General features: G+C 48.3%; 3 protein-coding genes across 9 annotated transcripts; 2 read left to right on the top strand and 1 right to left on the bottom strand.

Annotated features, from left to right (window-relative positions):
* The first annotated feature begins 96 nt into the window (after window positions 1–96).
* On the top strand, window positions 97–6,507 carry Znf513 (zinc finger protein 513). Of its 3 annotated transcripts, none has more exons than XM_048436538.3 (4): window positions 97–336; window positions 884–1,039; window positions 2,089–2,676; window positions 2,772–6,507. In XM_048436538.3, exons 2-4 carry the CDS (start codon window positions 1,015–1,017, stop codon window positions 3,596–3,598), a joined length of 1,440 nt encoding a protein of 479 aa, XP_048292495.1. In that variant the 5' UTR covers window positions 97–336; window positions 884–1,014; the 3' UTR covers window positions 3,599–6,507. The 3 variants fall into 3 exon arrangements, with proteins under 3 accessions (XP_048292495.1, XP_048292492.1, XP_048292493.1); XM_048436535.3 differs by lacking the exon at window positions 97–336 and adding an exon at window positions 359–633; XM_048436536.3 differs by lacking the exon at window positions 97–336 and having other exon boundaries at window positions 686–1,039.
* On the bottom strand, window positions 4,015–9,517 carry Snx17 (sorting nexin 17). 2 transcript variants are annotated; one of them, XM_048436540.3, is made up of 15 exons: window positions 9,323–9,513; window positions 8,854–8,928; window positions 7,890–8,007; window positions 7,224–7,288; window positions 6,840–6,950; window positions 6,656–6,746; window positions 6,420–6,507; window positions 6,156–6,225; window positions 5,825–5,917; window positions 5,538–5,741; window positions 5,142–5,267; window positions 4,947–5,024; window positions 4,731–4,805; window positions 4,600–4,641; window positions 4,015–4,518 (listed from the first exon to the last, which is right to left on the bottom strand). In XM_048436540.3, the coding sequence occupies exons 1-15, from the start codon at window positions 9,383–9,385 to the stop codon at window positions 4,405–4,407; spliced, it is 1,413 nt and encodes a 470-aa protein (XP_048292497.2). In that variant the 5' UTR covers window positions 9,386–9,513; the 3' UTR covers window positions 4,015–4,404. The 2 variants fall into 2 exon arrangements, with proteins under 2 accessions (XP_048292497.2, XP_085547355.1); XM_085691229.2 differs by having other exon boundaries at window positions 4,015–4,641; window positions 9,323–9,517.
* A 122-nt stretch (window positions 9,518–9,639) lies between these two features.
* Window positions 9,640–15,095, top strand: Eif2b4 (eukaryotic translation initiation factor 2B subunit delta). 4 transcript variants are annotated; one of them, XM_048436533.3, is made up of 13 exons: window positions 9,640–9,795; window positions 10,161–10,204; window positions 10,503–10,638; window positions 10,901–11,110; window positions 11,475–11,557; window positions 11,706–11,797; window positions 12,026–12,140; window positions 12,327–12,403; window positions 12,510–12,612; window positions 12,954–13,081; window positions 13,200–13,377; window positions 14,584–14,764; window positions 14,853–15,095. In XM_048436533.3, the coding sequence occupies exons 1-13, from the start codon at window positions 9,765–9,767 to the stop codon at window positions 15,050–15,052; spliced, it is 1,578 nt and encodes a 525-aa protein (XP_048292490.1). In that variant the 5' UTR covers window positions 9,640–9,764; the 3' UTR covers window positions 15,053–15,095. The 4 variants fall into 4 exon arrangements, with proteins under 4 accessions (XP_048292490.1, XP_048292491.1, XP_048292488.1 ...); XM_048436534.3 differs by having other exon boundaries at window positions 10,904–11,110; XM_048436531.2 differs by lacking the exon at window positions 9,640–9,795 and having other exon boundaries at window positions 10,055–10,204.
* The last annotated feature ends 8,809 nt before the right edge of the window (window positions 15,096–23,904 follow it).

Consider the following 23,904-nt stretch of genomic DNA (forward strand, 5'->3'; position numbering starts at 1 on the left):
CTGGGTCACACGGGGGAGCACATCGGGAGCTCTCGGTGTGTGCCTGCGAGTCAATCCCGCGCGTTCAGCAGGGGGCGAGTGGGGAGCAGGAGCTAAGTCCGCCTGTTGGAGGCCACCCTGGCGCGCCTCGCTCTCAGGTGCGACTTCCTAGTTCGTACGCAGAGGGGGCAGGGCACTTTCTGCCTGGCTGGCTGGCCGGTTTACTCCTGCAGCCTCCAATTGGTCGGCTAGCAGAGCATCCCAATCACTTCCCGGTCACGCTGCGTCCGCGTTCCCGTTGTGCATCCCACGAACTACGCGTCCCGTGCGGCTGTGCGGCAGCGGAAGCGGAAGCGGGTACGGAGGTACCAGCTGGTCTCCGGAGGGGGATAGGGGGCTCCATGAATGGAAGCGGCGGCGGCGGCGGGAGCGACCTGAGCTTGGCTCCGGGTCCAGGGCCGGGGGCTGCCCAGGACCCGCACTGGTGTATGGGGGCGGCTCCTGGACCCTGAGAGCGAGGGCCGGCGACTGGGCCGAACTGGGAGGGGCGGGGCCGGGCGGCCTCGGGCCGGAGGCGCGTCGGGCTGGAGCCGGTCACGATGCCCCGGAGGAAGCAAAGCCACCCGCAGCCCGTGAAATGCGAGGGGGTCAAAGGTCAGGGGTCAGGGGCCTAGAGCGGGGAGGAACAGGGGTGGGGTCAGTATAGTGGGCTCAGGTCTGGGTGGAGGGGGACTCCTGAGGTTTTGGGGGCGGATGATCTGGGCTCATAGCTACCTACCAAAGTATTAAGGAACCTGAGAGGGTCAGCGAGTACGGGAAGTGCAGTTTACAATGGCTGGCTCCCTGGTTCGGATTATGGGCACCGCTTGGGAGGGAGATTCCACAAACACCCTACTCTCTTTAGTGGATACTGAAGATTCCTTCGACGAAGGACCTGGGACCCTGGTGTTGGAGAGTGATTTGCTGCTAGGCCAAGACCTGGAGTTTGAGGAGGAAGAGGAAGAGGAGGAAGGTGACGGCCACAACGACCAGCTCATGGGTTTTGAGAGAGACTCCGAAGGTGTGTTTAGGGATCGTGGTTAAGGAGTAGTGACTATTGGTGGTGACTCAAGCCTTTTAGAAGTGTCAGTGACCAAGACACCACTTCCTGCTACAGTGTAGGACTTGCTTGGCTTCCCACTTGATTACTTGGTTTGCTTAAGGGTCCCTCAGCAGCATCATTTTGCTGGGGTGAAGTTCTGGGTCCGGGCTGACAGTGTCATGAATACAAAGATGAGTGACTCACATGGCCAGAGTTGGTGCCCTTTTATAATAACCTTGCCCCTCGCCCCGTTCCTTGTCTGTGCTCTTCAGGAGGTGCATGGAAGGGGCTTCTGTAAATAAGCTAGTCTTTGACCTGTAGCGGCAGATACTTTGTACTGAGAGGTTTGTTTCCACTCTTTTAAGACTCTTTTTTCCCCAAATATTTTTAAATCGGGGTGTGAACGAACCCCCATATAAAAGAATCTGCTCGCTGGGCAGCGGTGGCGTTCGTCTTTAATCCCAGCACTCGGAAGGCAGAGGCAGTCGGATCTCTGTGAGTTCGAGGCCAGCCTAGTCTACAAGAGCTAGTTCTAGGACAGACTCCAAAGCTACAGAGAAACCCTGTCTCGAAAAACAATGTAATTTACATTACATTGTTTCCACTTGCTCCAAATTGTGGCTTCTTGAGATGTGCTTTATTTTATTGTCAGCCTTATACAAAAACCAGTGCTTACTAAAAGGGTCTCAGGGACTTTTGTATTTTTACTTTATCTCAAGAATTAATGCTGTTTTACATCAGCCTGTACCCCTTCTTCAAGCCCTTGATCTTTTCCATTTAGCAGAAATGGTGTGTGTGGGTCAACCTTATTGTCAGTAATTAGGCTCAGAGAGGTAGGCAGATTGAGTGTTCTGAGGTCACTATAGGGAAACAGATTCCTGGGAGAGATCTAAAAGGTTTTGTTTTTATCAAATGAAGGGTGGGGCAGCTAAGTGCGGCCATAAGGGAGAAATGACAATTTGGAACTTAGACTTCCGAACCATGTTGTTTTTTTCCCTCCCCCCCACCCCTTATTTCTGTCTCACCAGGAGACTCTCAGGGGGCCAGACCTGGACTTCCCTATGGGCTGAGTGACGACGAGTCTGGGGGCGGCCGGGCACTAAGTGCGGAGAGTGAAGTTGAGGAACCAGCAAGGGGTCCAGGGGAGGCCAGGGGTGAGAGGCCAGGCCCAGCCTGCCAGCTGTGTGGGGGGCCGACAGGTGAGGGGCCGTGTTGTGGGGCAGGAGGGCCGGGTGGGGGGCCCCCGCTGCCCCCACGGCTTCTGTACTCGTGCCGCCTCTGCGCCTTCGTGTCCCACTACTCGAGCCACCTGAAGCGGCACATGCAGACACACAGCGGGGAGAAGCCGTTCCGCTGTGGTCGCTGCCCCTACGCCTCAGCCCAGCTCGTCAACCTGACACGACATACCCGCACCCATACTGGCGAGAAGCCCTACCGCTGTCCCCACTGCCCCTTTGCCTGCAGCAGCCTGGGCAACCTGAGGCGGCATCAGCGCACCCATACAGGGCCTCCCACTCCTCCCTGCCCGACCTGTGGCTTCCGATGCTGTGCTCCACGACCAACCAGGCCTCCCAGCCCCACAGAGCAGGAGGGGACAATGCCCCGGCGATCGGAAGGTAAGCAGACCACCAGAGATCCTGGGGCATAGGACGTGGGTGGGTAGTTAAGAGCGATACTTGGATTAATGGCCCATGTCTCATTGTTCCCACAGATGCTCTGCTCCTTCCAGACTTGAACCTCCATGTGCCACCAGGTGGTACCAGCTACCTGCCAGACTGTGGGCAGCTACGGGGTGAAGGGGAGGGTTTGTGTGGAACTGGATCGGAACCATTGCCAGAGCTGCTGTTCCCTTGGACCTGCCGGGGTTGTGGACAAGAACTGGAGGAGGGTGAGGGCAGCCGGTTGGGAACTGCCATGTGTGGGCGCTGCATGCGAGGAGAAGCTGGAGGGGGTGCCAGTGGGGGACCTCAGGGCCCCAGTGACAAAGGCTTCGCCTGTAGTCTCTGCCCCTTCGCCACTCACTATCCCAACCACCTGGCTCGGCACATGAAGACTCACAGTGGTGAGAAACCCTTCCGCTGTGCCCGCTGTCCCTATGCCTCTGCTCATCTGGATAATCTGAAACGGCACCAGCGTGTCCACACAGGAGAGAAGCCCTACAAGTGCCCCCTCTGTCCGTACGCCTGTGGAAACCTGGCCAACCTCAAACGTCATGGTCGCATCCACTCTGGTGACAAACCTTTTCGGTGTAGCCTCTGCAACTACAGCTGCAACCAGAGTATGAACCTCAAACGTCATATGCTGCGCCATACGGGCGAGAAGCCCTTCCGCTGTGCCACCTGCGCCTACACCACAGGCCACTGGGACAACTACAAGCGCCATCAGAAAGTGCATGGCCATGGTGGGGCAGGAGGACCTGGTCTTTCTGCCCCCGAGGGCTGGGCCCCACCTCATAGCCCACCCTCTGTTATGAGCACTCGGGGGCCAGCAGCCCTGGGTGCTACTGGTAGCAGGGCTCTCCATACAGACTCACCTTGAACTAGGTTCTTTTACCTGTTTTACCTGGGGTCCTAGGAATTAGCCCTGCCTCTCCTGCATTTTATACAAATGGACTAGAAACCACCTTCCCCTTCCTCCCCCGCTGGCCAGGGGCTCCATACAGACTAACCTAGGCACTATATGGACCAGCCTCAATCAAATGGGCAGGGGGCCATATGGACCAGGGGGCCTGGTCTTGGCTCATGTACTTAATTTAATGAGCTCAGTGATTAGGACCTTGGATTCACCGTCACTGTTCCCAGGGGCCATGGATGAACTGGTTGGGGACTGCCCAGCCTCTCACCTGTTTTAACTTATTTCAGTGCTTTATAATAAAGGAAACACTAACAAAGCCATGTCTATGCTGAATTGGCAATAGCACACAGGCCTTACCCTTAGTGAGAGGGAACCAGAGGTAGGCAGCAGTCAGGCTGAGTTTAATGATGGGGAGTTGGTCAGACCATTCACAGACCTCTGCCCACCCCTTTGCCCATGGCCTGGCCCTAAAAAGCCAGAGACAGCCCATGGAGGAGCACTAGCTCCTCCCCAAGGCAAGCAGTCCTGGTCCCTTGGACTTTGTGCAAAATACTAAATGCTAATTTGGCATCAAGAGCCAGCTCTGAAAAAGAGTGATCTTTTGTGTAGCCAGCCCAGGAAAAGGAAGGTAGGTTAGGAGGCCCCTGGCCAAAAGGAAAAAAAAAGTAGGAAGGGAGTAGGAAAAGACTCCCTAACTTGGGAGCATAGGCACAGGGCAGGTTTGTGTAAATTTCCTCTGGGGTAGAGGGCAGACATCCAGGCAGCTGAGATTACAGATCCTCATCTCCAATGCCCTCGAAGGCGAAATTGCCATGGATGGCACTGGCACTGGCATCTGTGCTGGGACTGCCAATTCCCCGCAAGCTCACGGCACTCAGCTTACTCTGTAACAGAGGTGGGAGGAGGGTCAGAGGGCAGCAGCCTGTGAGCCCCTTGTAGTCAACCTCACCAACCCAGTAACTCACTGAGAGTTTGACCATGGATTCCCGGCTGGCATCTGGTGACTCCTGGGAAAAAGGAGGCAGATCAGTTAGATTTAGGAACAGGGATGGCAAGGCAGAGCTAGGAGCCAAAGCACTGATGGACATTAACTTACAAGCAATGGTGGAGACTTCACTGCTTGCTGGCTGTCTGAACGTTTCAGGGTACCCCCCACTCGCCGACGCAGCATCTAAGGACAGATCCAAAATGCTGCTAAAAGGCAGAAACCTCAGAGCCCAGTCTCTTCCCCTTCCTCCCAAGAGAAACCTTATTCCTAGAACACAACAGGAGAGCACGGCCACACAGCTGCTTGGTCTCTGGTGCCATTTACCTTCCTGATACTGCCCCCGGACTTCTTCACCATCAGCTCGTCCACCATAGACTGCAAGCAGATGCTCATCATAATAGCCTGAGGGGAAGAAACTCAGTCTGATTAAAGACACTATCCCTAGCCAGATCTCCTAACAAGGACTCCCACTCACATGGAATCCTGGAAGCCTAGACTTGGGGACCTATGGGCTCACACCTGTGGGCTGGTGATGGTGACCCACTGTAGCCGGTCCTTGCTCATGAGGTATTCGAAAGCCAGTTCCAGGCGCACCTCACCCCGACCCCGGCTTGGACTGCTCGTGCTTCCACTGGGGAGTGGCACCTAAAAGAGGAACAGGACTTGGGCTGATTTCATTGTGGCCAAGTTGTGGACCTCTGCAGCCTGGGATCGCAAGGCTTGCCATGTCCCATCTCAGAAGGCCATCCCTCTCATCCCAAGTCACAGAAGAAAGTCAGGTGTGCTAATCCTAAGCCTTGGAAAGCTGAGGCAGGAGGATCATGAGTTCAAGAATAACTGGGCTACATAGTTCCAGGTCAGTAATAGGGACATAACTAGAAGTTGTCTCAAAAACAGAAACAAAACTCAACTCACAGAGGAGGTGACCCGCCAGCATCGCATGCGGGTAACCCGGAAAGAGCCTTCACGGAGTTGCTGGCCAGGCAGTCGCAGTTGGAGACTGAGCTCACTGTTGCCTGCGCTGACCACCACAGGGCAGTCCTTCTCTGGAAAGTCAGCCACACAGGCATCAAAGCGCAGGTAGCCATAGTGCCGCAGGGTTTGGGCCAGTCGTAAGAACTGAAAGATGGTCACCGAGTATGCTTAGTCACGATGGGGTAGCGCAGACTTGGCTATGCAAGGAGACAGGGCAAAAAACTCACCTCCTTCTTGGAGACTTTGTCTTGCAGAGATTTGAGCTGCCGGTGCTGCTCTTTGGTGACCAGGATCCACCCATGCTCAATATCGGACACCGTCTACATACAGCGGAGACAATGAGCGAGGCTGGGGCTTCAATACAGTGATCAAAATGAGCTGAGAAGCACCTGTGTGAGACCCTGATTTTATTAGTTCAGAGAGGCAGAGTGTGCTAGGAGCTCTGATTGTGTTCTACGAACTTCCCTGTGAACGGGGGCCAGAGACATGCGTTTTCTTGGGAAAATGGAGTACCATAGTCATTTCGGGGCAAGGGTTCTGACGCAGCTCTAAGCTCACCTGAGCATAAAGCAGGTTCAGGCCAACCCGGTTCTCCATGACATCATCGTCATAGGCAGAGTCCCAGTAACTGTGAGGCCAAGGGGTGGAAATGAGTAAGGGGGTAAAGGCAAAGGTAGGATGGAAATGGGCAAACAGAAGTAATTGCAACTATGGGCTAATTAATTGTGGTACACTGGAAGGAGGGTGGGAGGTGTGGGTAAAACATCCAGCATTGCTCCCTCGGCCAGATGAAGCCCCCTCAGCATGTGGCCAGGCCCTGACCTCTTTCTGAGCACAATCTTGTACTCGTGACTCCGAAGACTGGTGACAGATACATAAGGCAGCTCAAACTCCTGCAGCTTCCGTACAACTATGGATTAAAAAAGAAAAGTGTGGTCAGACTAAAGAGGAAGGGAAACCAATGGAAGTGCTTGGAGGAAATGTTCCCTTCAGACAAGAGGCAGACGGAACTCACTGCCAGAAGCAGTGCTCAAGCAGTAAGGGCCAGAGACACTCACAAGAAAAGGCTCCATCCTCTTTTTCTCGCACAAGGAAGAGACTAAAATATCCGATCAAGTCATCCGGAAGATCCAGCTTTGCAGCCACAGCCTGGGTACAGGAAGCACAGTTTATCCAACCGGCTAGTTCTAGTGCAGGACTTGGTGTTCAGTGGGCAGAGGGGCTGCACTAAGCGCATCTCACCTCCAGGACATCTTCAGTCTGGTCAGACGTTAACACATTGACCAGAACTTTCTGTCCATTGCTGAGCAGCACTTCCAAGGAAACCTCCTCTGTGGGGACTTGCTGCGTCTCCTGTATGGACAGACAAGGACGGGAGGCACTACCTTATTAATATAGGCCTAGGGTCTTGCTTAGATGCACCCTAACTTCCTAACCCGGCAGGTATCATTCTTAAACTCAGGCTGGACTTCTCTGAATTTCAGTGGTGCAATAGGAGCTTTGTTCCATTAAAAAAAAAAAAAAAAAAAAAAAAAAAAAAACAACTTTTTTTTTAAATGCCAGATGATAACCGTGCAATTAAAATGACATGGTCCCCTATCAGGTCTTTCTCTTAAATAGGGTTACCTGTTGGGCCCGACGTAGAAAACTATTAAAGGTCTCACTGCTCCCAAGCAATGGGTCTTGCCGAACTGTGGGGTCAAGAGAATGGTATTATAGTAACTTAGGACTCACTCTTGGCTTCCCCAAGTCCTCTTCTTCTTAAGTCCCCCAACCTCATTTCCTGGGCTGATGGTGGCCTGCCACATCCCCCAGCTGGCCTCACCTCACACACAGTTTGTATAAATTCTTCACCTGCCCCACCCTTGGCTGCCATCTAGTTGAGTCCAGTTTACAGAACTAGGGAAATAACAATGACGTTAACCTAAAGCATATCTGATACAAAGTTCTCCCCACCCATCTGCCCATCTAAATTACTCTTAAAACTAATGTTACAGCCAGGCAGTGGTGGCACACGCCTTTAATTCCAGCACCTGGGAGACAGAGGCAGGTGGACAGAGGCTGTCAAGGATAGTCAAAGCTACGTGGAGAAACCCTGTCTTAAAAAAACAGCTAGTGTTATACTAGAAATTCCAGGTTGCTTTACTAGTATGGAGTTTCAAATCCATGATGGCACTTTACTAATTAGGGAATATCAGACGGAAGGCTTTCTAACTCTGTTATTACAGGGCCCAAGACAGAGCCCCTGACTTACTCTCTTCCCAGGGTCCTAGAGCTCATCCATCCACTCACCAGCTTGCATGTATTTCTCTAACTGCTCTCGCCTCTGTTCTACCTCTGCAGGCGTCAGAGAGAAAAGCTTCTTTGGAGGGAACGCAGGAAGCACATTGGCCCCATACTCCTTCCGAAGCTATGTGGAGAGAGAAAGAAAAAATTAATGTAAACGGAGAAGTGGCAATTGAGACTTGCCAAGTCCTGAGTTCCCCTCTCCAAGTGGTCATCTGAGGAAAGATGACTTTGGAAGAGTCAGGATCTCAAGGATCCTGGGTATAAATTCTTAGATAAATTAATATGCATAAGCACTTCCACATTGTAGGGTGGGTTTTCATGGGGTCCAGGACTCCCTTTGATGTCACAGGAAGTAGACATTTACAGGAACATCCACATGCACAAATAAAGTCACAGTATACTCATACAGTGTATGCAAGGGACTTTGCTAACTATCTAGTTTTCATTTGGAGAAATTAGGTAACTCGCTCAGGACTGACAACTAGCTGTCAGTAGAACGAGGGCTGTCTATGGAGTAAAACAGAGCTCACTATCTGGTGAGGAAAGGAAACATTGTATCAGAGATACAAGACTATCCGAACAGTTACACATGAAAGAAGCCAAGAACAAGCAAAGGAATCAGTGAATGGTTTGCAGTAAGGAGGGAAAGGAATTTCAAAGTTCTAGGTTGGAGTGACAGAAGGAACGTGCTTGGGCTAATCTGCTTCGTTTTTGTTTTGTTTTGTTTTTTCCATGCAGGGGCAAAGGATGAAAAAGCAGTTCAGAAAAGAAGGAAGATGGGCGTGATTATAGGGAGGAGCAGTTATTGTGAGGCAAGTTGCTTAGGGAGGTCCCCGAAATGTCATGCTAACAAGACACACCTTCCACTGTGGCAGTGGTTAAAGGTGAATGCAGTGAAAGGGGATTAATATCCATGAGTAGTATGGAAGAGCTTGAAACTGCATCTAGATAGGGGATCTCCTCCCACCTGCTCGTGCAGCCCCAGGAGCTGGCTGTAGCGCACCCGACAGTGCAGGACTCCATTCACGTGAATATTATAAGCCTGAGGACACAAAAGCAGGCAAACAGCTCAGGGTCGAAGTCCGAACCCTCTCTTGCCCCCAGAAGCCTGGCTGTCTGTGCAACGTGCCGAAACTTCTCAGGACGTGGCCTGTTTTCTCTTTCCCCCCGGGGCCAGGTTCCAAGCAGAAGGCCCAGTTGAGGGGAAATTCGGGCGCTTGTGCGGCAGTCTCCCTCCCGGAGATGACAGTAATGCCCACCACCAGTCGCGGCCTGACCGGGGGAAGGAATCGCCCAAAGAACCTATTGGAGCCTGGGATGACTTCTGTACGAAGCTGAGACGTGAGATGGCTTCCAGGGAGGTTCCAAGGCTGGAGGCCGCTCCAAGGGCTCCGGCCCGTTATCCCCGCCCCGGCCCAGCTCTATCAGCTCCTCACCACGTAGGCGGAGCCGCCGCTGTCCCCGCTGCGGGACTCGGTTTCAGGAATGGAAAAGTGCATGTTCCCTAAGGCAGAGCTCCGGACTACCAGGGCCGTAGCGGCTCTGTTCGCTCGCCTCTGCCACTCAGCGCGTCTCCGCAGCCCAGCTCGCCATTTTGGGGGGCCTGAACTCCGAGGTGGGAAGGCTGTAGGACGTAGGCTCTGCGAGCAGCAACCTCGGCATGCTGGGAGCTGTAGTCGAGGGTCAAAGACTATCCTAATTGGCAGCCCAACGTCCCATGGTCCTCACCACGACCCGTAGTCCGGGGCGGGGCCCAGTGCACGCCGGAAGTTGTAGTCCGCTTGGGATTAACTCCGCCGGAGGCGGCAGAAGAGCCTGTAGCCCAAGTGGCGCTGTAGTCTGAGTGGCCTCGGCGGGAGGAGCCTAGGACCGACAGTCATGGCTGCGGTGGCGGTGGCCGTTCGCGAAGGTAAGTGGAAGGCTGGATGCACCAACTGGTACAGGGGCAGATGAGCGTCGGGTCGCTGGTGCGGAGCCCCGAACGCCTTTGGGCCTTGCCTCCCGGTTTCTGAGCATCCCGGGACTGGTTTACATGATCTAGGGCGCAGCTCGGTGCTGCTTGCCGGCTGTTCCCAGAAGGGTGACTGACCCTTTTCCTCCCCCGCCCGTCCTTTGATCCTGCCGCGCAGTGCGTCCCCACGCGGAACCCGGAACGCCTCGCGCCGGGCACCCGAGCTGTGGTCATGCCAACCCAGCAGCCTACTGCGCCGACAAGTCTCCCCAAGCCCTCCCGGAGCCTCTCTGGCTCACTCTGTGCCCTGTTTTCTGATGCAGAGTCCAGATCCGAGATGAAAACCGAACTTTCTCCTCGGCCAGGGGTAAGTGAGGGAGACCTCCCAAGTCGCCTGTCAAGCGCTGCATAGAAAGCTGTGTCACCTTTCAGCCCCATCTCCCGTCCCTTTTCAGTTCGTTTCTCAGTAGAACCAGATTTTTACAGAGTTTAACAGTATGTAACTATGGTTTTGAAGAAGTTTCTCTCCGTGTGAGATGTAGACTTGTAACAGAAGTCAGAGAAGATTAGGGACTTAACCTTGTGGGAATCTAGTACGCATCCAGTAGTGTTGATACACCTTTGGCATTGCCTGGGGAAGAGCAGTTACTGTGTCTGTGTCTCAGGCAGCGGGGCGAGAGATGACCCAAGAAGAGAAGCTTCAGCTTCGGAAAGAAAAGAAACAGCAGAAGAAGAAGCGGAAGGAGGAAAAGGGGGCAGACCAAGACGCTGGCTCTACCGTATCTGCAGCTCAGCAGCCAGGTGCGGTGACTCTTTAAAGAGCTGGGGTAGGCCGCTGGTTGAGGGATTTGGTGGGGAAGACAGAACAAAGTTTATTTGAGCAAGTACAAAAGAGATTACGTGGGAGGTAGAGGCAAATGGGGCCAGCCTAGTCTACACAGTGAATTCCAGGCCAACCAGTGATATATAAAGTGACAAAAAAAAAAGGGGGGGTGGGGTGGAAGAAACATTGGTTGGGGCAGAGACCATCCTTAGGCTTGGGCCCTTCTTCCTCTGTCTTTAGTAGACCCAACCAGAGAACTCCCAGGACCCGGTAGTCAGTCGGGAGGCACTGCTGGAGAGAAAGTTCCAGCTGGCCGGAGTAAGGCCGAACTTCGTGCTGAAAGGAGAGCCAAGCAGGAGGCAGAGCGGGCCCTGAAACAGGCAAGGAAAGGGGAACAAGAAGGGCCCCCTCCTCAGGCCTGCCCCAGTACAGCTGGAGAAGCCTCCTCAGGTATCTTCTTTTCTTGTTAAAACTCCAATTTCTCCAAATTCTTGTGCCAGCATGGGCTCCCATTCTTACCTTAGGAGACAGAGTTTGAACTTTTTCTGTTGACTCTCCCTGCTCCATCTTCGCAACTTATTAATTTCCTGCTGTCCGATATGCACTAAAAACACATGTCAAGGCCAGGCAGTGGTGGCTCACACCTTTAACTCCAGCACTTGGGAGACTGGGGCAAGCGGATCTCAGTTCAAGCCCAGCCTGGTCTACAAAGTGAGTTCCAGGACAGTCAGGACTGTTACACAGAGAAACCCCGTCTCAAAAAACCAAAAATAAAACAAAAACAAAAACAAAAAACCATACCATTAACTTCCAGGTGTGAAGCGCCTCCCTGAGTCCACCCAGGTCCACGACCCCTCACCTCTGAGGAGACTTATTAGAAAGCCAGAGCGACAACAGGTAGGAAGTGGAGAATTGCCCTGGCAAAGTAAAGGTCTGGAAATGCCCTGAGCAGTGGGGTCAAAGAAGAGAGTTTACTTTCTTTCCAGCTCTGTCCCGGAAGTTTTGAGCTCTGAATTATTGGTCACATTCCTTTGGTTTTGTCAAGGTTCCTACACGAAAGGATTATGGATCCAAAGTCAGTCTCTTCTCCCACCTACCCCAGTACAGCAGACAAAACTCCTTGACCCAGTACATGAGGTAGGATCTTAAGGAAATTGTTCTAACTTCTAAGTTTAGGGGTTTGAGGAACCCAGTGTTAAAAGTAGCTGGAAATTAGAGATGACGTGTGTAGGGGGGTACAACTCAAGGTGAAACTACAGGAATCGGGGAGTCTGTACTAGTGAAGAGGGTTCCTTCTCATCAGGGGCATAGGGCAAGGGGTACTCAAGTTCCCTTAAAAAGTATGTGACACCACCATCCCATCAGCGTCCCATCCTCTGTGATCCACCCAGCCATGGTGCGTCTTGGTCTGCAGTACTCCCAGGGCCTCGTCAGTGGCTCCAATGCCCGGTGCATCGCACTCCTCCATGCCTTGCAGCAGGTACGTCCTGTTCTCTGACCCTACCTGACTCTGCAGGACTACCCAGCATGTCTTCCTCAAAGTCATCTCCAGGGCAAAAAAGTAACAACTCACACGCTGAACACTTTCCTAATGAAGCTTGCCTCTGCCCCATTTCAGAGACCTTCGTTAGGGGGCATTTTGCTGATCCCAGTGTGTATTCTTTAGGTGATTCGAGATTACACAACACCTCCCAGTGAGGAACTCTCCAGGGATCTTGTAAATAAACTAAAACCCTACATCAGGTGAGCACAGCCATGCAGGGCCTTTTTTATGCCCATCACTATTTTCATTCTACTGTTCTCTTTAAGTCCTAACCAGTTGCACAAACTTGAGGTATTGTTGTTGCAGCTTCCTGACCCAATGCCGCCCCCTGTCGGCAAGCATGTGCAACGCCATCAAGTTCCTTAACAAGGAAATCACTGGCATGAGCAGCTCCAAGAGGGAAGAAGAGGTGATGAAGGGTTCTGGGAACGGGAAAGGCATGTGCCTGTGGTTAGGATAAACAGCACATTCCAAATTCTCAAAAGACGTGTGTTGGCATGCCACACAACCCTAGTCACTGCCTAGGGAAGTGACTTGCACTCTTGGCATATTGGGGCCCAGTTCAGGCCCATTGTTATGTATTTATTCAAGCATATGGCATGATTTTTGCTTTGAGATAGTCTATATAGTCTTGATTGTGTCCTGGATCTTGCTATATAGACCAAACTGGCTCAGTCTCAGGGATCCTCCTGCTTCCTGAGCGCTGGGAGGGATCAAAGGTGTGTGCCACCATGCTCTCTTGACATTTAGGCCAAGTCAGAACTTAGAGAAGCCATCGATCGTTATGTGCAAGAGAAGATTGTGCTTGCAGCTCAGGCAATTTCACGGTTTGCTTCTAAGAAGATCAGTGATGGGGACGTGATCCTGGTATATGGATGGTATGGTCAACACCTGACTGAGAAAACTGGGGAGGGGAACCATCAGAGAAATGCCTGCCCCTTGCCTTTGCAAACAGGCTGGCCACCAGTTAGTCACACCTTTCTCCTCCATATCTAGCTCCTCTCTGGTGTCACGGATTCTCCAGGAAGCATGGGTTGAGGGTAAGCAGTTTCGAGTGGTAGTGGTGGACAGCCGGCCCCGACTTGAGGGAAGGCACATGCTCCGTTCTCTTGTCCGTGCTGGGGTCCCAACTTCCTACCTGCTGATTCCTGCAGCCTCCTATGTGCTCCCAGAGGTGAGGGTTCTCACAAGAAAGGAACTTCGAGGATGAAGGGAAAGGGTGTAGTAATACAGGCATAATCTTTTATTCTTTTTTTTACACTTACTTATTCATTGTGAAGGAGTAGGGGAGTGAGGGGTGGAAGTGAACAAAGGCAGAATGCTCTGGCTCCGTGTGGAGTCAGAGAACACCTTTTGGAAAAGTCAGTTTTCCTTCCACCATTTACATCCTGAGGATAGAACTCAGATGGTCAGGCTCTGCAATGACTTCACCCATTGAGCCATCTCATGGCCCTTGCCTTATTATTATTATGGCCTTGTTACATTATTATTATTATAATTATTGTTTCCTTGAGACAGGGTTTTTTGTGTAACCTATTTATTTATTTTGGAGGCAGGGCCTCATTATGTAGTCCTTGCTGGCCTGGACTCCGAGATCTGCTTGCCTTTGCCTCCCAAGTACTGGGATTGAAGGTATAAACCACCAAACTCAATATGTCTTATCCTTAATAGAAAAAAGCAACTAGTTGCCCTATAACTTGGTAATCTCAGCACTTGGGAGGCAGAGGCAGGTAGATCTGAGTTCAAGTCCAGCCTGGTCTACAGAGTTCCAGGACAGCCAGGACTACACAGAGAAACCCTGCCTTGAAAAACCAGAAAAAAAAAAAAGTAGGGGAGAGGGGGGCGGGAGAGATGGCCCAGAGGTTAAGAGCACTAGCTACACTTCCAGAGATCCTGAGTTCAGTTCCCAGCAACCACATCATGGCTCACAACCATCTGTAATGAGATCTGGTGTCCTCTTTTGGTATACAGGCAAAACACTGCATAAATAATAAGTAGATAGATAGATAGATAGATAGATAGATAGATAGATAGATAGATAGACAGGCAAAACACTGCATAAATAATAAGTAGATAGATAGATAGATAGATAGATAGATAGATAGATAGAAAGAAAGAAAGAAAAAGAAGAAAACCACAACTGCTCCATGCAATAGCACCGTTAGTTATTACAAGAAATCATATTAACATAGTAGTCACTAAAGGGAACAGGGCAGTTTTCCTGTTCTGGGATGATACAAGATGGCTGGGTGTTCTCTAAGAGCAGCCAACATTGTTTGTTGCTTAGTGCTGCTGTTCTGGGCAGTAGCAGGGGACCTTGTTATATACTGATAGAACATGACATTTTTTCTTCCCTTTCCACATTGTCTAAAACAAACAGGTTTCTAAGGTGCTATTGGGAGCTCACGCACTCCTGGCCAATGGATCTGTGATGTCTCGGGTAGGGACAGCACAGTTGGCCCTCGTAGCTCGAGCACATAATGTTCCAGTACTGGTCTGCTGTGAAACATACAAGTTCTGTGAGCGTGTGCAAACTGATGCCTTTGTGTCTAACGAGCTAGGTAAGTAGAGTAGAACTGAGGTTTTCAGGGACCGGAGAAGCCTTGAGGGGGAGAGGAAGTTAAACCGTGACACTTCTCTTCATTGCAGATGACCCCGATGATCTGCAGTGTAAGCGGGGAGAACAGGTGGTCTTGGCGAACTGGCAGAACCATCCATCACTCCGGTTATTAAATCTGGTCTATGACGTGACTCCCCCTGAGCTCGTGGATCTGGTGATCACAGAATTGGGCATGATCCCTTGTAGTTCTGTGCCTGTTGTCCTTCGAGTCAAGAGCAGTGACCAGTGAAAGGGAGCAAGGGTCAATAAAAACTTACTCCCGATCACCATAACTCTACTGCCTTTGTATTTCTTTGAGCATCCCTACCTCTTGGGTCAGGAACCCACACCCTGCAACCCTTCATAACCCACTGTGAAGCTCTCTATGGAAACCCTTCTCGGGGGGTGAGCTCTAGGCCTGTGCTGGGAGCATGATGGTTTGTGTAGGCATCAAATGTATTCAGAGGCATGGTGGCACTGGCAGAGCTTTCCTTAATCCCAGATGGGGTGGCCAGTCTCTGTAAAACTAAAGGCCAGCCTGGTCTAGATCGTGAGTTCCAGGCTAGCTAGTGTTACAAACAAAACCTTGTTTCAAAAACAACTACTAGGGCTGCAGAAGTGGCTCACTGACTAATTTCCAGAGGACCTGTGTTCAACTCAGCATCCATAGGGTGGCTCATATCTATCTGTACCTCCAGTTCCAGAATATCCAACGCCCTCTTCTGACCTCAAGTATGCATATGGTGCCCATACACAGACCATGGGAACACACATAAAATAACAGCTGATATGATAGCACACGTCTTTAATCCCAGCACTCAGGAGGCATATGCAAGAAGAGCTTGAGGTCAGCAAAATTCCAGGACTACATAAGAAACTAAACTCAAAAATAAAAACCTAAATTATAGGGGCTAGAGAGATGGCTCAGAGGTTAAGAGCATTGCCTGCTCTTCCAAAGGTCCTGAGTTCAATTCCCAGCAACCACATGGTGGCTCACAACCATCTGTAATGAGGTCTGGTGCCCTCTTCTGGCCTTCAGGCATACACACAGACAGAATATTGTATACATAATAAATAAATAAATAAATATTTTAAAAAAAACTAAATTATATATATATATATTTTTAGATATTATTATGTATACAGTGTTCAGCCTCCATGCCTGCGGGTCAGAAGAGGGCACCAGATCTCATTACAGATGGTTGTGAGCCACCATGTGGTTGCTGGAAACTGAACTCAGGACCTCTGGAAGGGCAGCCATTAACTACTGAGCCATCTCTCCAGCCCCTTAAATAATTTTAAAAAAAATTTTTTTTAAACAAATAAAAAATTATTTGTGCCAGGCAATGGTGACACACACCTTTAATCCCAGTACTTGGGAGGCAGAGGCAGGTGGATCTCAGTGAGTTCAAGGCCAACCTGGTCTACAAAGCAAGTTCCAGGACAGTTAGGAATGTAACACACAGAAACCCTGTCTCGAAAAACCAAATAAGTAAATAAATAAGCTATTCATGTCTTGAGTCATTAGAGCTAATATTAGCTAATACTGTGTTGTACCTGAGCTAGGAATGAGGAGAAATAAAAATATGTCATATCTAGATATGGTAGGCCCATGCCTTTAATATCAGTGCTCAGATGCAGAAGCAGAAAGATGAAGTCAAAAAACTAGGTAGAAGAACACATGCTTACCTTGAACAAAGCCTTGGATCCATCCTCAGCACAAGTCCTAGCCTTAGTAATAAGTTGGTGTTTATTTATTGGTTTTTCAAGAGAAGATTCTCTGTGTAACAGTCCTGGTTATCCTTGATCTCAATTCATAAACCAGGCTGGCTTCGAACTCAGATATCAGCCAGCCTCTGCTTCTGGAGTGCTGGGATTAGAAGTGTGTGCCACCATACCCGGTCGATTTATCTATTTACATTTTGAGACAGGGTCACTCAATGTAGTCCTCCTGGCTGTCCTGGAACTCACAGAGTTGGGATTAAAGGTATGATCACCACTCCTAGCTCTAAATTAGCATTTTTGCATATTTAGTATATGTCAGAAATAGTTTTGCCCTTTTATACTGTTAATATGCCCATTGTGGCCATGGTGGTGCATGCCTTTAAGCCCAGTACTTCGGAGGCAGAGGCAGGTGAATCTCAGTGAGTTCGAGGACAGTCAGGACTGTTACAAAGAAACTCTTGACTCGAAAAACCAAAACCAAAAAAAATAAAATAAAAACAAAACTTTTTTAAAAGGCCAGTTTTGATGAGTAACACTGGTAGGATTTGCTGAAGGAGGTGGAGGCAGGAGGATCACAAGTTCAAGGCCAGCCTCGGCTACACATTTACCCAGCATTGGAGAGGCAGGGTGTGGCAGTCGTTCCATGCCAGGGGGTCTGCATCACCACCTACCCGGTATGGACCACGATTCCATACTTTCCACGAGCTCTATAATGTCCTAGGGGTTGAACACAAGATGCACACGACACAGAGAATTCTAGTCATTCTCAGGGAGAATGCCCCATTTATTCAATCTTAATCCAGGGTTAAATACTTTTGCCCCAGAAGTGGAGAGCCCCCTCCCAGCCAGGAGTGAGATCAAGGTGTTGAGCGCCTGGCACCAGTGGCAGGAGCTTTCAGCAGGGGGTACCGAGCTGGGAACCCTGACAGACAGATAGGAGATTCAGGGCGCCTGTGAGAACTGTGAGAACCCTCCTTAGCAGGTGAAGTTACCATATCAAAGAGGGAAACAAGGTTCTGAACTAATCCTCTCCGGCTGGCAGAATCGAGCAGGGGAAGCTAAGCTGGTTAGTGTAAACATTTCTCGCATCCTGTGCTTGGCCTCAGAAACAGGGTAGACAGGGCATTACAGCAGGGGAAGGCTAACCTTTGAATCCGAAGCCAGCCTGGTCTACAGAGTGAGTTCCAGGACAGCCAGGGCTATACAGAGAAAGCCTGGATATAAATACATCTTTCTGACTCTTAAAGGTGAGGAAAGGGAGTCACAGAGAGGTTAGGTTACTCAGCCAAGGCTATACAGCTGAGGCACAAAGAACTCACTTAACACAGTTGTTCATGTGGTCACAAGCAGTCTGAATCCAAATCCATAAGTTTTTTTTGTTTTGTTTTGGTCAGGGTTTTATGAAACCTAGGGCTGTGGATAAGGACAACCCTGAGCCTGAAGTGACACACCTTAAATCCCATCAATCAGGTAAAAGAGACAGATTTCTGAGTCTGAGGCCAGTCTGGGCTACATAGTTAGACCCTAGCTATAAAATAAAATAAAGTTACAAATCATTGTTTGCTTCCTGATACAAAGCAATATGAAGTACCTTGACCCATTTAGGGGTTGCTACCATAAGGCGGATATGGAATTACTGGGCCTAAAGACACGCCTTAAGTGACACCACTTAACTTTCTGAGACATTGTTGGTTGGCTCTGATACCAGGAACGTGGCTCATAACTATCTACGTCCAGTTTTAGGGAATCTGATACCCTTAGAACTCCACAGGCACCTGCACACATGTGGGCAAATAAACTCACATAGGCATACATACATACACATAAAAATAATTTTTAAAAAAGATTGTGGTTGTTTTACTTTTTTGGTTTTTTTTGGGGGGGGGGCTCCACCATCCAGCTCCCAAATAAATCCAAACGGAATCTTATTACTTAGTAAATGTCTAGCCTTAGCTTGACTTGTTTCTAGTCAGTTTTTCTTAAATTATCCCAGCTACCTTTTGTCTCTGGCCTTTTACCTTTCTCTATTTCATTTTTCCTCCTTATTCTGTGTCTAGCTACATAGCTGGGTGGCTGGCCCCTAGCCTCCTCCTTGTTATGTCCGCATCATGAGCCCCTAAGAGACCACCAGGAGTCCAAGTTTGTATGCAAAAGCAAAAAGCTTTCACTGCAAGCTCGAACGTGGGCTCTCCATCTGTCCCTTCTGACACAGCGACTGGATAAGAGAGCCCTGAGCTCAGCCATGGCAGGGTTTTTAAGCAGTAAAGAATGGGGGGACGGGAATTCTGGATTCAGATGGGGGCTGAACTCCTGACTGGGCAGGAATAAGGTAACAGAAGTTTTGTCAAACAGGGATTGGTACTGGTTTTGTTGCAAGGAAATTGGCAATCTATATACAGATTATGTAAATTATCTTTAATGTTCTAGAGCATTTAGTATTTGTTTGTCTCAATTCTGATTAGTCTCCCACAGGGTGCACTGTGGCTTTTCCTGGTTATTGTAATGGTGAGGCCTAGTCCCAGCATTGTTAGTTTGCAGCCTGTCATGGCTGCACTAATGTTAAGTTAGCTCTTCACTCTTCTCCTAGTTCTCTTGCTCCTTTATCCTCCTCATTCCAGATTTCTCTTCCTGTTTTATTCTGATTGCCAGCTCTGCCAATTCTTTCTCCTGCCTTGCTATTGGCCATGCAACTCTTCATTAGACCAATCAGGTGTTTTAGTCAGGTAAAGTAACACAGCTTCACAAACACAATATAAAAGAATGCAACACATTGTTGCATCATTAGAACAAATGTTCTACAGCATAAGCAATGTAACACATCTGAAAATATTCCATAACAAAAGGTGTTGGCTTAACTCATGCCTTCCAAGTGCTAGGGATGGTGGGCTGAGTCACAATGCCTGGTTCTGCTTTTATGGCCCTTTGGTTAACAGACAGTGTAGGAAGAAAAGCTATCTTCACTGTGAGCTAAAGGCAACACAAACAGGACGCTTGAATGATGTGACTGGGTCTAGCAAGCATAGTTGTCTTCAATGGGGAACACATGATGAAGTCCTTGGAAAATCCTTTCTCAGTAAAGAACCAGGAGGCAGATCAGCAGAGGAAATAGCTTCGTGGAAAAAAACAGTTCTTGCAGGGCGGTGGTGGCCCATGCCTTTAATCCCAGCACTCAGGAGGCAGAGGCAGGTGGAACTTTGTGAGTTCAAGGCCAGCCTGGTCTTGTTCCAGGACAGACTCCAAAGCTACAGAGAAACCGTCTCAAAAAAAGAAAAAAGAAAAAAGAAAGAAAGAACAGTTCTTAGCAGGTCTAGCCAGCTGCAGAGTAAAGTGCAGTGATGTTGACAGATAAAGCTACGAAGGTAGACTAGGGCTTTAGTGAGAGCCAAGTGATCCTGAGCCTTGGGATAGAAATCATCTGTAAAGGTGTTTTTTATTTGTTTGTTTTTTAGGACAGGGGTCTCACTATGTAGTTCCGGCTGATCTGGAATTCACTATGTAGACTAGGTTGGCCGCAAACTCACAGAAATTCACCTTCCTGTCTCCCGGAGCACTGGGACTAGCCACCACCACCCAGTTTTTTTATTTCTACATAGGACAAAGGGGAGAGTGAACTGTGTGAGAATACTTATCATTAGATGCAACAATTATCAAAACTTGCCATTTTTTGTTTCCTTTGACACAAGGTTTCCCAACAGTGAACTGTATAGCTGGTGCTGGCCTTGAACTCAAGCTCTTCCCACTGCCATTTCCCGAGGGCTGAAATATGCCACACTTTCCACACTTTAGTTTTTATTATATTGAACTGTGGAGGGGTATACAGGGATGGCAATCAGATGACAACTTCATCTTCCCAGTCCTTATTTTTTTCCCTTGCTGAAGTTATTGTAAAGAAAATTCCAGACATTGATCATTTTCATTATTGCAGACTTCAGTGTATCAACTAAAAATACAGTTCATGCCAGGCAAGAGTGGTGCAAGCCTTTTATCCCAGCACTTGGGGGCAGAGAAGGTCTATGAGTTCAAGGCCAGCCTGGTTTACAGAGCAAGTTCCAGGACAGGCTCCAAGGCTACACAGAGAAACCCTGTCTCAAAAAACCAAAAATAATAAATAAATAGATAGATAAACAAATAAATGTAAGAAAAATAAATAAATACAGTTCACACGCTAAATAATGCTTCCTTAGGATTATCTAATCCGAAATCAAATGTTCATGGTTGACTCAAAATCGGCTTTTTAAAAATATTTTTTAATATTTATTTATTTATTATGTATACTGTGTTATGTCTGCATGTATCCCTGCAGGCCAGAAGGGGACACCAGATCTCATTACAGATGGTTGTAAGCCACCATTTGGGTGCTGGGAATTGAGCTCAGGACCTCTGGAAGAGCAGCCAGCGCTCTTAACCGCTGAGCCACCTCTCCAGCCCTCAAAATTGGCTTTTTACAGTAGGTTACTCTAAATCAGAGCCTGAATAAATTCATATAACTGATTATTATATTTCAAAAAGCAGGATTGGGTTGTGGCTCAGTAGGAGACCATCTCACCTGTCCAGTCTATAGATCTTAGGGTTCTGGCTCTTGCACTCAACAGAAATGTTTCTTTCTGACGAAGTATTTCATATTGCTTTGTATCGGCGAGCAAACAATGACTTGTGACTTTATTTGTAGTGATAAATGTGTTCTGACAATTTAGGGTTCCCCTGAACCTTTTATTTAGTGGTTTTATCCAAATGCTAATGGTTGTCTGAATAATAATTTCACCAGAATATAAAAGTGCCTTTTTTCTAACTCTCACACATTCCATATTTATCTATGACAATCATTTTGAAGAGTATGAAGACATGTGCCTGTATTCCAGCCCAGGGTAGGCTGAAGTAGCAGAATCACGAATTTGCGGACAGCACGGGCTGTTACTTAGCAAGAGACCCTACTCAAAAAGGAAGTGGGCGGGGAGTAAGAACCTCACATCAGTTTGTTTTTCTAAACTCTAAATCATACTAGAAAGGCAAGATAAACACTTAATTGGTCCCTGTGTTTTCTCAGTTTTTTGTTGTTGTTGTTGTTGGTTTTTTTCAGACAGGATCTTGTCACGTAACCTACGCTACCCTTAAACCTATCTTGGCCATCTCAGGGGTAGGCCTACAGGCTTTGGACTATGACACTTGGTGGAGGGTGGAGTCTTTTTACTTTTAGGTCATTATGGGCTGGTGGACTTTTTAGATTGAATGTACCACTCAGTCACCAAATTTAAGCAAATCAACAAGGTCAACCTCATGCTCAGAAAGGTAATGATTAAGAAATTGGAGACATAGCTGGGCGCATACCTTTAGTCCCAGCACTTAGGAGGTAGAGACAGGCAGATCTGTTAGTTCCAAGGCCAGCTTGGTCTACAGAGTAAGTTCCAGGACACTGAAGGCTACAAAGAGAAACCTTTGTCTCAAAAACAAAACAAAAAAAACCCCACCAAACCAAAACAAAACCAACCAACCAACCAAACAAACAAAAAAGACATTAGACCAAGACACAGAACACTCAAAAGAATACTTTTCGATGAAAACTACAAATGTTCCTACCTAAACATTGAGCCAGCAACTCAGCTTTGAGGCATTCATCCTAGCCACAGAATAGCATGTCTGAAGTAATTTAGACATAAATTATAGCAACAATGCACCACCAAAAGACCAGAAACCACACAAATACTCAGCAGTATCAGTAAATAACAAAATAGTTAACTACACAGTTACCACTAAGTAATTAACTACATAGTTACATGCCAAGCAGGCATGTAGAATAAGGAAGATTTTCATACAGATATGGAACATACAAGTATACGAAGTTAAAAGTAGCTGGAGAGCTATCTCAGTGGTTAAGGGTGCTTGCTGTTTGTTCTTCAAGGGAACCAGAGTTTGACTCCCAGCACCCATATTAGATGACTCAGAGCTACTTGTTAATTCCAGCACCAGGGGGCCTAATATACCCTTCTGGCCTCCAAAGGCATTGACATGAATGTGTGCATACTCTATTTCACATAAATAAGAAAGCATTGGTCTGTTTTGTTGAGACAAACTAGGTATGGAGGTTTGTGCTTGTACTGAGAGCACTTAGGAGGTTGAGTCAGGTCAGTGACTAGCTCCAGGGCACTTAGAGTAAGGGAATGAATGAGACTGAGAAAGAATGGAATATGAGCATAAACACAATCAACAATGAGAAAAGGGCTAACTGCCCCTTGGTTAGTGAAGCTTGAAAATAGTCTTGATGCCCTTTGTGTCTTGAACTCTGAACTACAAAGTATCTTTTTTTCAAAAATAAAGCCATTCATTTTGTGGCAAAATGAAAGGGAACTTAATCAGAGGCAGGGAGTTTTTTTTGTTGTTGTTTTGGTTTTTCTTTGGAGACAGGGTTTCTCTGCATATCCCTGGCTGTAGAACAAGCTGGGCTTGGCCTCCCTGTTCAGGTATTATAGCCACGCACCACCACGCAGTCAGAGGTAGGACAAGTTTAAGAGATTTTGTTCATTACAGAAGTAAATCTGTGACTCCCTACACAATACTGAGGAGCCAGTACCTAAAAGAGGGAAGAGAGAAGACATCTATTCAAAATGCTGCCTTTGGGCATAAGGGGATAGGAGAGAACTGGGTGTCCCCTTTTCCTCCCATAGGTTTTGGCTAACTCCATACTTTTGTTTTAAGTGTCCGAGTGACCCAAGTAGGACCTTAAGTCCTGGACTCAAGAGATCTTCCTGCTTTAGTTTTGAGTACCTAAGGACTATAGAGGGAAGTAAGCATACCCCATGTTTCCCCTTATTTTTCATTTTTTTTTTTTTCTGAGACAAGGCTGCTTCCAACTTCTTGGTTCAGGATGACCTTGAACTGCTGATCCTTTTTTTAAAAAAAATATTTATTTATTTATTATGTATATAATATTCTGTCTGTGTGTATGCCTGCAGGCCAGAAGAGGACACTAGACCCCATTACAGATGGTTGTGAGCCACCATATGGTTGCTGGGAATTGAACTTAGGACTTTTGGAAGCTCTTAACCTCTGATCCATCTCTCCAGCTCCACTACTGATCCTTTTGCCTTCACCTCCCCAGTGCTGCGATTATAGGTGTGCACCATTATACCCGACTTCTACACGTTTTCTAAATGTTTAACCAAGGGAATTAATGGGCAAGAGTATTTGGAAAAGGAAATGTTGGTTTACTCCACCCCTTCCTGTTCATTTTTTTTTCACCCGCCTCCTCTGCACAGGTATGGGCAGACCTGGAAAATTTATCTGGTTTTAAATAGTTCAGGAAAAATTGTTTCACTTGTTCCTACATCATAGGCCACCTCCAGAGACGGGAGGCCTGGCAGTGGGCTGACGAGTTCTTTAGCA

Source organism: Myodes glareolus, chromosome 6, assembly GCF_982192425.1.
Source record: "Myodes glareolus chromosome 6, mMyoGla1.1, whole genome shotgun sequence".
Taxonomy (NCBI): Eukaryota; Metazoa; Chordata; class Mammalia; order Rodentia; family Cricetidae; genus Myodes; species Myodes glareolus.